General features: G+C 46.6%; 1 protein-coding gene across 5 annotated transcripts in view; it reads right to left on the bottom strand.

Annotated features, from left to right (window-relative positions):
- BRCA2 (BRCA2 DNA repair associated) overlaps nucleotides 1–14576 on the bottom strand; it is a 58530-nt gene that overhangs the window by 22578 nt on the left and 21376 nt on the right. For 3 of the 5 annotated variants that reach the window (XM_061565497.1, XM_061565501.1, XM_061565500.1), the window contains 5 exons: nucleotides 9394–9541; nucleotides 8415–8461; nucleotides 7843–7951; nucleotides 5689–7113; nucleotides 589–5248 (listed from right to left, as the gene is read on the bottom strand). In XM_061565497.1, coding sequence (XP_061421481.1) covers nucleotides 589–2404 — 1816 coding nt within the window. In that variant the 5' untranslated portion in view covers nucleotides 2405–5248; nucleotides 5689–7113; nucleotides 7843–7951; nucleotides 8415–8461; nucleotides 9394–9541. The remainder of the gene's footprint in view (nucleotides 1–588; nucleotides 5249–5688; nucleotides 7114–7842; nucleotides 7952–8414; nucleotides 8462–9393; nucleotides 9542–14576) is intronic. The other 2 variants (XM_061565499.1, XM_061565498.1) reach the window with 2 other exon arrangements.

Below are 14576 nucleotides of genomic sequence, written 5' to 3'. Positions count from 1 at the left end.
TAAGACTAAGTCAGGCTTTCCTGGGTAAATAAGCATAATAATAATAATATAATTAAAAATGCACAAAAATATTATATAACTCATTGTTCAATGCATTGTTATTATTTACTTACGGATTTTACATTTTTCTCCTCATGTTATTCTAATTGTGCTATTGTTGTTGTGCCAATGAGATGACATGTCTTAGTGAGCAGCGCACATCCCCGTACTCGAGCGACCACAGAAGATTATATCACAAAACTACTTCTAATATGACCTCACATCCACACTGTGGGCGCTGCACCTTCCTGCATGTTTGCCGCACGGCAGTCAAACCAACATTTAACGTTTTAATCCTCAGGGCTAGAATGTTTGCCAAGTTAAGTGAACTTCTGTGGCACGATGGGGTTTTTTTGTAGAGCCATTGGTGACTGGGCTGAGACCACCAACTCACCACACTTGAGAACCCAGTTTAACAATGGATGGGCTGCCTAGATTTCAGTAGAGGTTTTGACTGCTGAGCCACCTGGCCACCTCGACAAATCCAATTTTAATCCATACGTGTTATCCAAAGCCTCAGCAACGTGTTTTACCAACAGAACGTTTTACCTGTATGGAAGGATTCACTGTGCCTTGGCCTTTTAGCTGCGGCTTGATGCGCATTAGGGGCGGCCCACGCACGCAGTGACGGAGACTCCGATGTTAGGGGGGCTGCCAGATGATGTGGAGATGCCAGATCCGTGTCCTCGTCCTGAAGCCAGGCAATGACACTCTCTTCTGTTTCCTGTCTCACGCGAGAGTCTGAGCTACCGGGTGAGAGGCGCTCCCACTCCGCCACCCCGGGTGAAGGGAGCGCCTCCCGCACCGGGCCACCATTGGCCCCACCCTGCAGCCGCCTCCCGGCCCTCTGTGGCTTGCCGCCATGGGGCAGCTCCGAGCCACGGTCAGTATTCCGCTTCACGTGTGCGACGTCCACGTTTAGAATCCTTGGTGGATGATATTCACACGTTGTTTTGGACAGCTGCCTTTTGCCAATTTCGAGGCTTTCTTCTGAGATGTTTACTTTAGATCCTCGACCCGTGTAAAATTGTACGGGTAGAATTAACTGTGTGGCTTTAACGGTGGGAGAGGAAAGGTTTTCTGGAGAATAAACTCTGCAATGTGCATCGGAGCCACTTTTGCTTAAGAAAGAATCAGAAGGATTGGCTGGGACTCGCTGAACGGCATTTTCAATCTGCTTTATGTCACTCTGAATGGGATTTTTGATGAACTCGGACTGTTCAGAGATGCCAACCTCCTGTAATCTCTTTCGGGCATTGTGCAAGGCCTCTTCTGAAACCTCAATGGACTTTCCACTGGCTGTACTGAAGCAGTTTGCAAATCCCACCATAGCCGTATTCAAAACATAATTGTCACTTTCCAAAATGTTATTACAACCTACAGAGTTATTCAAGCTGTCCATTTGTTGTCCAGGTTCATTCTGGCCCTTTATATGAATAGCAGACTTGTGCGAAGAAAGTGGTGGTCGCATAACAGTTTTATTTTGTGTGCAGTTCAGCTCTCCATCATCGTCGCTTTCAACTCTGGCTTCTGCTGCTGCCGAAAAACTTTCGACGCCCATCTTCACATTCTCAGTGGGTGGCAACTTGTCAAATGTAACACCTCTTCCACCTGCAGTGCCGATTCCATGAAAGACATCTAATGAACTTTCGGGCAGAAAACGTGTGGGCGGATCATCACGCTTGTTTAAATTATCTCTACAATGGTCTTCATTTCCTGCAACAGTGAATTCTTCAAATAACTCTCTTGCTCTTTTTAAAGACGATTCATTGATGGTCACCTTCTTCCCGCTGGCAGTTTGAAACCCCTGGTTGGCGAGATGTGCGCTGTGCTCTAAGTGGACGATGTTCACTTCGCGCTTGTTTTCTGAAGCGACGCTGTCGCTCGGGGTAGTCTCACCTATCTTGTGTATAAACTGGATCCTGGTATTTTCTAAAAGTTGGCTTCTTTCTTTATCTGGTATCATTTCTAAAATGCGTGTGTTGCCACTGTCAGCTTGAACATGTGTCAAGCACAGCGGATTTGTTGCAACACAATTGTTCACTGCCGTAATGTTTCCAGAACGACGAACGTTGCTCGTCTTTGTGTCTAACTTGACATTCACATTTGTATTTTTTCCCGATTGATATTTGCTCCTGAAGCTCAAATCTGATTGCGGATGGAAGCCTCCACTGTGTTGTAGAGGTAACATGCCACCATCTATAATTATGCCACTGCCCACTGAGAAACCTAAGCAGGGCTCTAACGTTTTATCATTTGTACTTCCATGGGATTTTAAATTTTGCTGGGCCGCATTATTTTCAACTGAACAATCAATGTTGTATGAGGTCCTGAATGAGTCTGTCGTTAGCTTCTGTAACATCATTTAAATAAATATCATCTTTAAACATACTTCTGCCCTTCTGAACTGCAGATTCAGACAGAACTATTGTTTGACCAGCAGCTGTCTGGAACCCTCCCTGGTTGGTAGAATTTGCAGCACTACTCTGTGCTCTGTCTCTCTTTTCTCTATTCTCCTGGCAGATTGTGGAGCTCAGCAGGTTTTGTCCTTGATCTTCTCTGGTACTTTGAATTCCCTTGTCTACTTGTTCTTTCAGCACATTGTCAGGGCAATTCTCAATTAATATATCTTCACAAGATGCACTAACAGCATTACACTCTTCTGCCTTTGAACGTGTATTTGATACGGAAGATTCTTTGCTTAAACTTTCAGCTGGCACTGGACGAGGATTAATATTTGCTTGAACAGGCTTTCCGAGTTTCAAATATGATGATTGTAGTGTACTGGGCTGCTCGGCAGATTGTATAAATTGGACATCAAAATCTTCATGATATCTTTTAATGCTGATATTGGAGGTTCCATCGTTAGTTGTGGGTGGTGTCGAATCAGATTTCCATGCAGAAACTTTGGAAATGTCAAGGCACCTTGACTGGTGAGCATTTTGGAATTCACTGGGGTCTTGGAAACCTGTCAGTAATTTTAACACTTGTTTTGAAAGCATTGTTGAGTCTTTAGGAGGGGTATCCAAGCCACATGCCTCCTGTCTACATCGATGCTCATCAGGGGTAGTATCAGTCTGATGGTCATCTGCAGTCCTTGCCTGTAACATACCCTGAGCAGAACCACTGCCGTTAGGATGCAGCCTATCACCGGTTCTTAATGTCAGCCCTTCCCGAGGAAACAAACACGGTGGTACCGCAGGCATACATGCCTGTGTGAACTCAAACTGGCTACCCGTGAGCTCCATCATATTCGTGATTGCTTCTACCTCTGCCGATTGGCTTTCAGTAAGTTCAACGTTTTGTTTAAATGTGGACGCGCTAAAGGTTATAGTTCTGCTGTCGTTACATGTTACCTTCTCCAGCTGTTTAGAAACTGTGTTAGGCTTTTGCTCCTGTAGGAAACAGGGTGCCAAGGCATCATCATTAGATCTTGCTGGAGCGTTGGATGAATGTGCGCTAGAATACGAAGGTTTCTTCACCTCAACATTCTGAACATCGACGCTGCTCTCTTCCATCCACGATATTTCCTCGATATCTTTGAAAATATTTTTTGCTTTTTCCATTTTGTCATCCGAAACAGGAATTCGTTTTCTGGATGCTGTGTGGAAACCAGAATAAATGCTCGAAGTGCCAATTGTGCCTGTAAGTCCGCGAGGTGCCGCTCTACTGTATAAACCACTCGAAGAAGCCAACGTCTGTGGGCCAGGTGATTCCATGGTGGAGGCATGATGGTGCATTTCAGAAACACCGCGGGCTCGAGTTGCCCTGCCAGCAGAAAACCCCTGATGAAGATCGTGTACGTCGATATCTGGGCAGGGCCGCTTGGCAGGCAAGAGCCCTGTTGGATGCTGCGGCTCATCTTCTGCATCGGCCACAATGGATTTAGCATTTTCAGTTGCGATAGTGAACAAAGAATTAGTTTCATTGGATGTCTTCTGAAGTTCATTCAACATTGTCATGGGAAGCGATTGATAGTTGTTGGCATTTTGGATTCCTTGAGTTCTTTGGTCAATTGGGACATTATCTTTCATACTTAAGACATGCTCTAATGGAGCACGACTTATGCTGTGTCTGTCATGTCTTTCTCCAACATTAATCGACAAAGGAGTTTCGAATCTAGACAGATCTTTATCATCCACTGTGGTCACGAATAACTTACAAGGATCTGTTTTTAAGAATGGAAGCTTGGACACGATCATGTTTTTTGAACTTTCATACAATCTATCGAGCGAAGGTAATGGTGCGTCACTCTCTGTGATTACATGGTTCACTGACAGAAATGGCCCCAAAATTTCTTCACTCACAGAATTATCTCCATGCAATCGTTTAGCTACATGGCTTTCATCAGTGTCTCCGTATAATGAATTTGGTCTTTCACACTGAGCTGCAGAAACTGCCCTCGGGCTAGCATCACGGCCTGCAGGGGTTTCATCTTCTTCTGCTGCTGCTTCATCACCTTTCACACGGTGCGCAGAAGGATGCCCTGCATCCATATATGTGTCCACGGCAATAATGAGAGAATCGTCCGACATGTGTTCTGAATATGGAGGCTGAAATAGCTCAGCATTAGGCTTTACTTGGCGAGTATTGAGACCATCTCCACCAGTCATCTCACTACTTGTACAAGGGGATAACAGCAAAACGTCTTCAAGTTCTTTTTTACGTTCCGGTGTTACAGACGGAAGTATTTTATCAGTGGCTATCGTAGTGGGAAGCCCACAGCCGGAATGAGCAATCAGTCCTGGCAGCGGACTGTCCGAACCAGATTTCCTCTCCAGCGTGAGTGCTTTCGCAGCAGGAAACCTGTGGCTGCTAAGCATCTTCTGTTTCACAGCATGAATGGACAGTTTCTGCTCTATGTTTGGAGTACTGAAGTTGGAGGTGCCACTGTGCACGGATGGAGTGTCATTGCACAATACTGGCACGGATACCTTGTCCACACAGATAACAGGGCTCACACTGCATTCTTTCAGATGACCGCTTGCAAAGAGAGCAGCACTTTGTTCACTAACTTTATTGTTTTTTCCATTATTGAGATCGTCAGAAAAATCACCGCTCTCATTTACTTTCTGTTTATTGCAAGGGGTCGTCTCAACTTTGGGCATTTGTTGACGTTTCATTGCCAAGGAACTCCTAGACTCTCCAATAACCTCTGACTGAACAAAACTGCCTTCCTTAGCATTGTAAGTCTTCAGCGTTGCAAAATCTGAAAACAGATTACAATGTAAATATGAAATACAAAATTGTTAAAATTAAAGTGTGACTAAATGGCCTCAATAGTAAGAGGAGCTCATTCCCTGTTGCGTTCAGTACTACAGCCAATTTGTAACATATCCTCTCTGCCACCCCCAGCATGTATGCAAGTCCCCCCAATCACCAAGGCAGACTCTCCCCCTCCCTCGCTACCCCCCAACCATACTCCCCCCCCCCTCCACTCCCCCACTCACAATACAGTACACATAGCCTCTCAGCTCCCTTTAACACAAAGGACAACAATATACACGTGAACAATATCCACGTTTCTCTTTCACCAATTAACAATACCATTCTACACACAACAACCATAGCTTAGCATAACGATCTGCACAGAAATATGATTGGCACTTAGCCGCATGCACTGTGTGCAGCACGAGGCGGTGTCAGTACCTGTGGAGGTGGACGATGTGCACGGTGTCCTGTGGACATCCTCTGTGAATCCACGCGGCGGCGCTTCTTTAAACGAGACGCTTGCTTCATGTTCGCCCATTACCATTTCGTTGAGCACCAGAGGCAGCGCCTGGTCTACGTTTGAATGAATCGAGTAGATAAACTTGGATTTGCGCCGGCCCAGGGATGACAAAAGAAGCATGCCACTGCTGCCGCCGCTGCCACCACCACTACCGCTGTGGCCGCTGTTGCGAGCGTCGGTCCCCAGGGCCCCCGGTGCTCCGCTCAGAGTTACGCCGAGTCTGGATGGCCGCCTCGGCGTTTCTGTGATTGGCGCGAAAGTTTCCAGTTGAGCCCGTGGGTTTGCGGGACTCGTCATGGCCTCCACAGCTGGTTCTTCACGAATGTTATTTTCCGATTCGAACTTCGCATTGTTCGTTTGACTCGGAAGGCAGCAATTATTGCCCTCGTCCATTTTCTCTCCTTGCCTTTCCTTCACATGCACGTTCGTCTCACCGCCTGTCAAATAGCATGCTGTCTTCTGGGACTTTGGGGTACTTAAATGCATAAGCACGAGATCTGTGGGAGATATGTCCCATTTTGAATCACCGTTATTCCAAACGTCATCTACTGACTTGCTGTCTGTGGATTTAATGCAGGGATCACAAGCCTCAGTTTTGCAATATGTACTGCCTAATGCGATGTGATCACTTGCATTAGGGTTTATATTTGTTATGCTTAATGTACTTGTGTTTAATTTAGGTAGAGGTCCATTGATGTCCATTACAAAATCTGCATCGATTAAGCCCATGACAGGTTGAGATTCTAATTTCACTTCACCTACAGAATTAGTAATTTCCTCACTCACAACATCATCATCATCACGAGTAGAATTTCTGACAACTCCATGGCCATGCTGGGATTGAGAAATCTGTTTGCAGTGCATGTCGGAAGCATGCTGGTGCAAAGCATCGACAGTCGCCGATTGATTTTCCACTGTCTGTGACACAGACGGCTCCTTCCTTGAACACAGTCCACAGTCAGCGTTGCTGGTCTGAGGATCGCTATTTGGACGAATCAAGTCTCCCGAATCAGCCAAATCTTCTTGAATGTGGGTAAGACCATCTACTAACGTGCGATCGTGACGTGTGGTGTTTCCCGGAGGTGAATCAGGCAGGAGACTATCTATGAATAAATTCTCCATTGCTGTTCTGTTGAACTCCGAGTCTTCTTCATGAACCAGTGATGGCTCAAAGTTCGAATGAATGTTCATGTCTATTGACTTACAGAGCGTTTGTGAAAAATCATCAGACTTCAAAAGCAGCTCCTTGGAGTCATCCAAAGCACACAGCTGACTGTCACATTCCCCTTGTGCCATCAGCGATTTAGAAACGTGCTGCTGAATCTGCAGTTTTTTCTTGTTTTCTGCAAAAGTTAGAAAAATCCAAGTCAATGAATCACCACGACAATAACTATCCTTGAATAATCAGCAACACTTCATAGCTATGTATGTAAACTCAATATCCTATGGCAGCTGATTAAGGTTTTGTGTTTTGGGTTAAGAGCAGTGATGGAAATGTAGAAGTTCCCGTTATGAAACCTATTTGTCCTATACTCTTTGGTTTTTTCGGTAAAGTCACGTAGGTATAAAATAAATCACGAGGTTTCGGGCGCAACACAAGCGTCCATCATCATGTGGGAAAGCATGGGTGTAGCTCCAACCATTTCAAACCTTTTAAAACAGTCTGCCTCAGCAGCAGGCCATGCTTTACCACCTGATGATGAACGCTTGTGTTGCGCCCGAAACCTCGTGATTTATTTTATACCTACGTGACTTTACCGAGTATGGATTCCTGCAGTCATGAAAGCTTCAAATCACGATTTGTCCTATGTTCACTGCCTCTTCCTCTCTGTGGAAAGTGTGGAATAGGCAATAGGAACATGTGTAGAGTGCTGGTCCGCATGTTTGGTGTTGGAAGAAGTGCCAGTATGGCGTACCGAGGTCTAGCCCCGCACATGTACACCACCACTTATCAGTATAAGAGAGTCGATATTTGTAAAACATCAACACTTCCTGTTCCTTTCCAACGTATCAACGCCGTTGCGAAAGCAAAACAAGCCTGACTCCAGCTAGGTGAACGCTGGTGATCTGACCTTCAGCGGACGTTGGTTCAGCAGCTCCATCAGATGAAAAAGCCCGTGGAGACGGCACGGGAACAAGCTCAGGATCTCTGCTTTGGCAATGAAACAAACATCTTGCCACCTGCAACACAACAATTGGCACATGTTACATTTATAGAGCACACACATTACTAATTGAGGTTGTATTTGGAACGGTAAGCTGGCACAATGGTGACAATTGTGCCGAACAGCAAGCAGAGCCTTGATTTAATTCCCAACTCGGGTGCCTTTCTGCCTGGTGTCTGTATGTTCTCCCCTTGTTCTGAATGGGGTTTCTCTCATAGCCAAAAATATATTTTAAGCGATATTGGCCAAACATCCAAATTCTGAAAAATTGCCTGCAAATGACTCAAATGGGATCACACCATCGCTCCCGAATACAAAAAACTTGGAAGGAACCTCCATGAAAAGAGTCTTGAGACCGAGTGAGGCGTTTCTGGGTAAACGAGCGTAACCATAATCATAATAAAATAAATTTAAAACCCTGTCCCGCCAACGTCGAGATAGGAACGGTCCAGTGGGACGGAATGGAAGACAGCTCTTACCCTGCCTCGCTTGTTACTCTCCTCACTCCAACTCTCCCCTTGCTGTCCTATTGTAACAAACAAACAAAAAAGCCACACATGCATTAAGTTTCCGCAAAACTTAATTTCTACCAACAAGTGATGGAGGGATGACACAGGGTGCCAGTGTCCTGCACCGCAATGCACAAAGCCCGGTTTTGCTTGCCCGGCGCATTGGCTTTTCTTCCTTTGGCGAGAGAGATACTCAATCATCCGGAAGAGCCACACTGGGTGACCAGATGCTTTTTCAGGAGGTCCCTGCTGCATTGGGTTTTATTTAAATTTTTAGATATTTTCAGCCAAAAATGAATGAAACTGGGCCCAAACTGGAGCACCCGGATAAAACCCACGCACGCAAGGGGGCAACACTGTATCCTCGTAAAGATGTAAACACATGGTGATTAGTCCACTTGAATTTCGATTTAAAGCTTTCGTGACTGCAGGGATTCATCTTCTTGGTTCTTTCGGTAAAGTCACGTAGAATGGAAATAATAAAATAATAAAAATAAAACATAATAAAATTATTCTCACGACGTTTCGGCCACAATGCAAGCAGCCATCCTCAGGTGGAGAACAGGTCTGTCGAGGAGACCGAGTCTGAATGTCTCCTCGACAGACCTGTTCTCCACCTGAGGACGGCTGCTTGCGTTGTGGCCGAAACGTCGTGAGAATTATTTTATTATGTTTTATTTTTATTATTTTATTATTTCTAGTCCACTTGCTATAGTGCATTCTCCTGGTGAACCAGGGTATGGCAGTCTGCTAAGATCCCGGGATGTCAATCCAACAAGGGCATTGTGTGCCAGCGTCACATTTCAAATGTAAAAGTTACCCACAAACCACTCGATTGAGAAACACATTGCGATGCTTGCCCCCCCTACTGAGAAAGATCAGCAGGATCCTCCTGAAAAGGTCTTGAGACTCCGGAAGGATTTGCTGGGTAAACAATGAAGCATGGCACCTGGCAGACGTGGCCACGCGGTGGAGGAGGCTGTGGGGTCAGGCCTGGCAAGCAGCGGGGAGCAGGGGAGGCTGAACATGGAGCTCGTCCACGACACGTCGGTGTAGTTCTCCACACCCAAGCTCCGCGAGATGCGCTGGGGCGTTGGCTGAGATACGCACAGATAACAACAACAACCACCGTTTACCACTAAGTGGCAGAGATGTCACCACGGCGCTTGTGCCATGCTAGGTGCACTGTAAGGCCACGTGAAGTGGTGAAAGCCCGCTGGCAGGAAGTCACGGAACAGACCCAGGTGCATGGGTTGATGCAAAGACACACGTAGGCATGCACACAGACACAAACACAGAGACACTCACAAACACACTATTATTCCTTAATGGAAGAACCGTGTTGTAGTGGTTCTTATATTCGCACCTCCGATGAGCACTGTTGGCTACATACGGTGCAAAAAAATGTCAACATATACAGTAAACCCTTGTTAATTCGGCAAGGCTCTGGCCTTGCCGAATTATGCAATACAGTATTCCAAATTATGTACAACGGTACTGCCCAGTGCCTCCTGCCTCTTCACACAACAACCACCATTCGCCACTAAGTCGCAGTGACGTCACCACGACGCTTGTGCCAGGCTATGTGCACGTTGTGGCCACGTGAAGTGTAGAACGCCCGCTGGCAGGTCACGGGACAGACCCAGGTGCCACGGGTCGACTGACTGAGATGACTGGCTGATGCACCACCTGTGCCCCCTACTGTGCCAACTTGCTGTGGTTTAGCCACCCGGCGCTCCATTCATTGTGAGCATCGCTCCTCTGCCCTCCGTTGTTGTTGGAGGGTGACTGCCTCCAACTGGCCAGTAGCGTCCTTCACTTGCCTCCTCCACAGAGGCTGATCTTGACACCGCTGGTACCAGTCATCGGCAAGTCCACTCAGCTCCACATCTTCCTGTACCACATCACTCCATCTCCTCTCTAGCCCGTGCCGTGCCCGTTTAGCCCCCTATATCCGCCCGAACAAAAGCTGTTTAGGCATGCGGTGGCTGGGCATGCGGGCTAAATGACCCAGCCAACGCAGCCTTGGCTGCCGGAGGAGCTCACCGATGGGACTTTGTTCACATCTTTTAATGATTTGTGAGCTCCTCACACAATCCAGCCTGGTTAAACCCAGGATGGATCGTAGGCAGGCCAGCCTAAATGTTTCTAACCGGCGAAGATGTTCCATTAGGGCAGGGGTGGGCAAACTTTTTCACTCGCGGGCCACAATGGGTTCTAAAATTTGACAGAGGGGCCAGGCCAGGAACAGATGGATGGAGTGTTTGTGTGAACTAATATAAATGACATGTAAAAATCATTACATGAAAGGATTTGGCCTTTAACAGGTAGCAAAGCATTTTTTTGCAAGGAAATTTAACAAATTGCACGAACATGAACAATACAAAAACATGTCGTAACGTGACTGATGAAACATCATGAAAACATCTGAGGCCTGCGCCCAAACCAATTACCTCACTTGAACTTCTTTATTATCTACATTAACAGGTTAGAGCAGCCACGCAGGTTGTGTGATGGAGATTTGGCTCCAACCTCGCTGCAGCAACAAATCATCACTTTCAGTTTCAGTGGGAACAGTGTTGTTGATCTCCCATTTTTGCCAGTGCATCCAAGTCTGGAGTTATTTTGGTTGTGGCAATTCTCAGGATAGATCTGAGGTGCTGATCCGTTAACTTTGATCTGTGACGGGCTTTGTTGGCGTTCATGACGCTGACTGTCTGCTCACACACATAAGTAGAGCCAAACAAAGTCAGTAACTTCTGTGCAGTCCTCCGGAGGTTTGGAAACGTGGCTCTGTTAAGTGAAGCATAAAAGTCATTCAGTTTAACAGAGTTGAACTTCTCCGTTAGGACGGAGTCAGACTGAAGATCTATCAGTTCCAACTGCAGCTCCTGTGGTGCTGTTTCAGGGTCTTGTGATAGGGGACAGGACACCAGCTGAAGTGACTGTTCAATGTTTTCGAAATCAGAGAACCTACGGCAGAATTCTCCATCCAGGTCCTCAAGCGATTTGCTGTATTTTTTTGCGTTTCGCGGTGCCTCTTCCTGCATGGCAAGTGTGGGGAAATGAGCGAAAGATTTGTTCGCAATTTGTCTGGAGAACAAAGTGGATTTGAAGGCTTTCACATGTTTGTACATGTCGTGAACAAACTGATCTTTCCCCTGCAGTTTCACATTCAGCTCATTCATGTGTGAAAATATGTCCACAGCAAACGCAAAGTCACTAAGCCAGTTCTTGTCGCTTAGCTCAGGGAATCCGTCAGATTTCCCCATCAACTCGAAAAATGCGATGATGTCCTCTTTCAGCTCCCACACTCGTTGTAACACTTTCCCCAAACTTAACCAGCGGACACGAGAGTGGTACAGCAAGTCCTGATGATCCGCATCAGTTTCCTCTCGGAACGTAATAAACTGACGGTGCTTAAGTCCCCTTGCTCGTATAAAGTTCACAAGTTTTACGACTGGATTCACGACATGATTAAGCTGCAATAGAGACTTACACAGGGATTCCTGATGGATGATGCAGTGAAGGAAAATAAGATCCTGGACAAGGTTTTCCTCTTTCACTTTATCCTGGATTCTTTTCAGCAGCCCAACATTTTTTGCAGTTAAATTTGGCGATCCATCCGTTGTGACATTGACAAGTTTACTCCGAGGTAGCGTCATTCTTTCGATGACAGCAGATACCTGGTTATACAAGTCCTCTCCCCACGTTGTTCCTTTCAGGGACTCCATGGTCAAAAACTCCTCTTATCGCAAAACTGTCGTCAATGCATCGGATAAAAATGAGGAGCTGAGCAGTGTATTTTATGTCCGTACTTTCATCCAGTGCTAGTGAATATAATTCAAAGGAATCAGACTTTTTGTTTAATTGACTGGCTATATTTTTATCAATCAGTTCCACACGGCGAGTCACAGTCCTGCGTAATAAACTGACTTTTTCAAATTTGCTTTTGATCTCCGGACACAAGATGTCTGCTGTCTGTACCATGTATTCTTTTACAAACTTGCCTTCGGAGAAAGTGGTAATGAGTGGTAATGTTGGTGAGAAGAAGTTTTTAAAGAAAATTTCAATCGAAGTGAAGAAGGAAATTATTGAAAAGTTTGTACAATTAATGATTTTTCAAACTTTAATTATGTTTTCTGTGCTTAAAACTCTTTAAAAAAACTGTGGGGTCTAGAACGGACTCGTGAAATTCGGAGAGAACTCGGAGTTAAGTTTTGTTTGTTTTGTTGAATTACACAAAGTGCGCCATCTAATGGGGAAATGGGGGCATTACAGGAGGAAGGTAAAATTTTATTTAATAATAATATTTGGACAAGTTCTGAGGGCCGGATTAAAAAGCCCAACAGGCCGTATACGGCCCGCGGGCCGTACTTTTCCCATGTCTGCATTAGGGGGTCCACATTTCACAAGCGTAGAGAAGGGAGGGAAAGACCGTGGCTGAGAAGACCTGAAGCTTCGTGCAGAGCGACAGACCAGGTAGCTTCCACACAGCGTTACGCAACCAATGAAAAGATAATGCCACTCGACTGATTCGGAGCGAGATCTCTGCTGTCAAACCGGAGCCGGTCATGAGCACACTGCCCAGGTATGGGAAACTCTCCACTCTCTCCACAACTGCCCCATCACCAATTGGGAGTTGTGGGGGTGGGGTGTCCGATGGTACAAAATATCCAGGCAGATGCTTAGTTTTGGTGGGGCTGATGGTAAGGCCCCACCTCTTAGTGGCAAGCTCCAGGTTCAGCAGGAGCGCCTCCAACTCCTCCTCTGAGTGAGCAGCAATTACCAGATCATCGGCATACATAAAGTGGTTGACCACTAGGGAGCCATCCCTTGACCGCACCCGGGCATCGACCAGCCTCCCATTGTTTCTGTACCAAATGGAAATTCCTCCGGTACAGCCATTGAAGGCTTTACCAACTACGTAGTCGAAATAAATGTAAAATAATGTGGAAGCCAGAGGACATCCCTGTCGCACTGCAAGGTGAACAGGAAATGGCTCCGACTCCCGGCCACGTAGTTTTACCCGGGCCCGCTCACCATCATGAAGGTCCTTGATGATCGTGAGCAGAGGGTCAGGGACTCCGAAAGCACGAAGAACTCAGAGCCCAGGCCTACTGATGGTATCATAGGCCTTGACTAGGTCAATAAAGCAGAGATGTAGGTCTTGTTGGAATTTCCTATACCTCTGCTGTAGCAGACGGACAGAAAATATGGCATCTGTGCAGGACCGCCCTTTCCTGAAACCGCAATGGGGCTCTGCAAGTCTCTTCTCAGTATGCCTGGCACACTGAGGAGTGAGATGCCCCTGTAGTTGTTACAGTCTGTGTGGTCCCCTTCTTAAAGAGGGGGACAACCAGGGCATCCTTCCAATCCTGCAGAACCCGTCCAGTGGTCCAGACTGTTATGATGTCATGTAGGGCAGTCTGTACACAAACGCCACCCTCCTTCAGCATTTCGCTAGGGAAATCATCTCTGCACGGTGCCTTTCCTGGTCTCAGACTATGGATCGCCTTGAGTACTTCCTCAATAGATGGCACCTCAGCCAGCCACTCACAGGGGGTGACTTCTTCTTCCAATATTTGAGGCACCGCAACCTCAGCAGGGTCATCCCCACTTTGTCCCACGATGTTTTCAAGGCGGAAGGATTTCCCCTCCCCCAGGACCTCACAGAAATGCTCAGCAAATCTGCAAACCTGTTCCTGGGAATAGGAGATTGGATCACCGTTCTTTCCCCTAATGATGGTAATAGGTGTGGTGATGCAGGTTACTTTCTTGATGGAATTAAAGAGCGATTTGTGATTGAGGCAGACTCCATCTCCTCAGCAACCCATGATCACCAACCATCCTTGCAGTGCCTCACGGCCTTTCGAACCTCCGAGCGAAGGCTGCGGTAAGCCTCCTCATTCTCTGACGTGGGATGCTGTATACGATGAGAGTGGGCCTGTCACTTTTTCTCATCCAGCCTGAACACCTCCTCTGTCAGCCAGGGTCTCTGGACCGTGTACCCAAAGCTGCCATTGCAGTTGCATGAGCCACAGTCCTAAAACTCGTCCATTTCCCCTCGACATCAGGAGGAGTGGGGGACAATGCCAACCCCAGCCACAAGTGATGTTGAAATTCTCGCTC

This window comes from Lethenteron reissneri, chromosome 35 (genome assembly GCF_015708825.2).
Source record: "Lethenteron reissneri isolate LAM-NWPU_2019-01 chromosome 35, ASM1570882v1, whole genome shotgun sequence".
Lineage (NCBI taxonomy): Eukaryota > Metazoa > Chordata > Hyperoartia > Petromyzontiformes > Petromyzontidae > Lethenteron > Lethenteron reissneri.
Note: the sequence above shows the minus strand (reverse complement) of the source record. Positions and strands in the feature narration are given on the sequence as shown.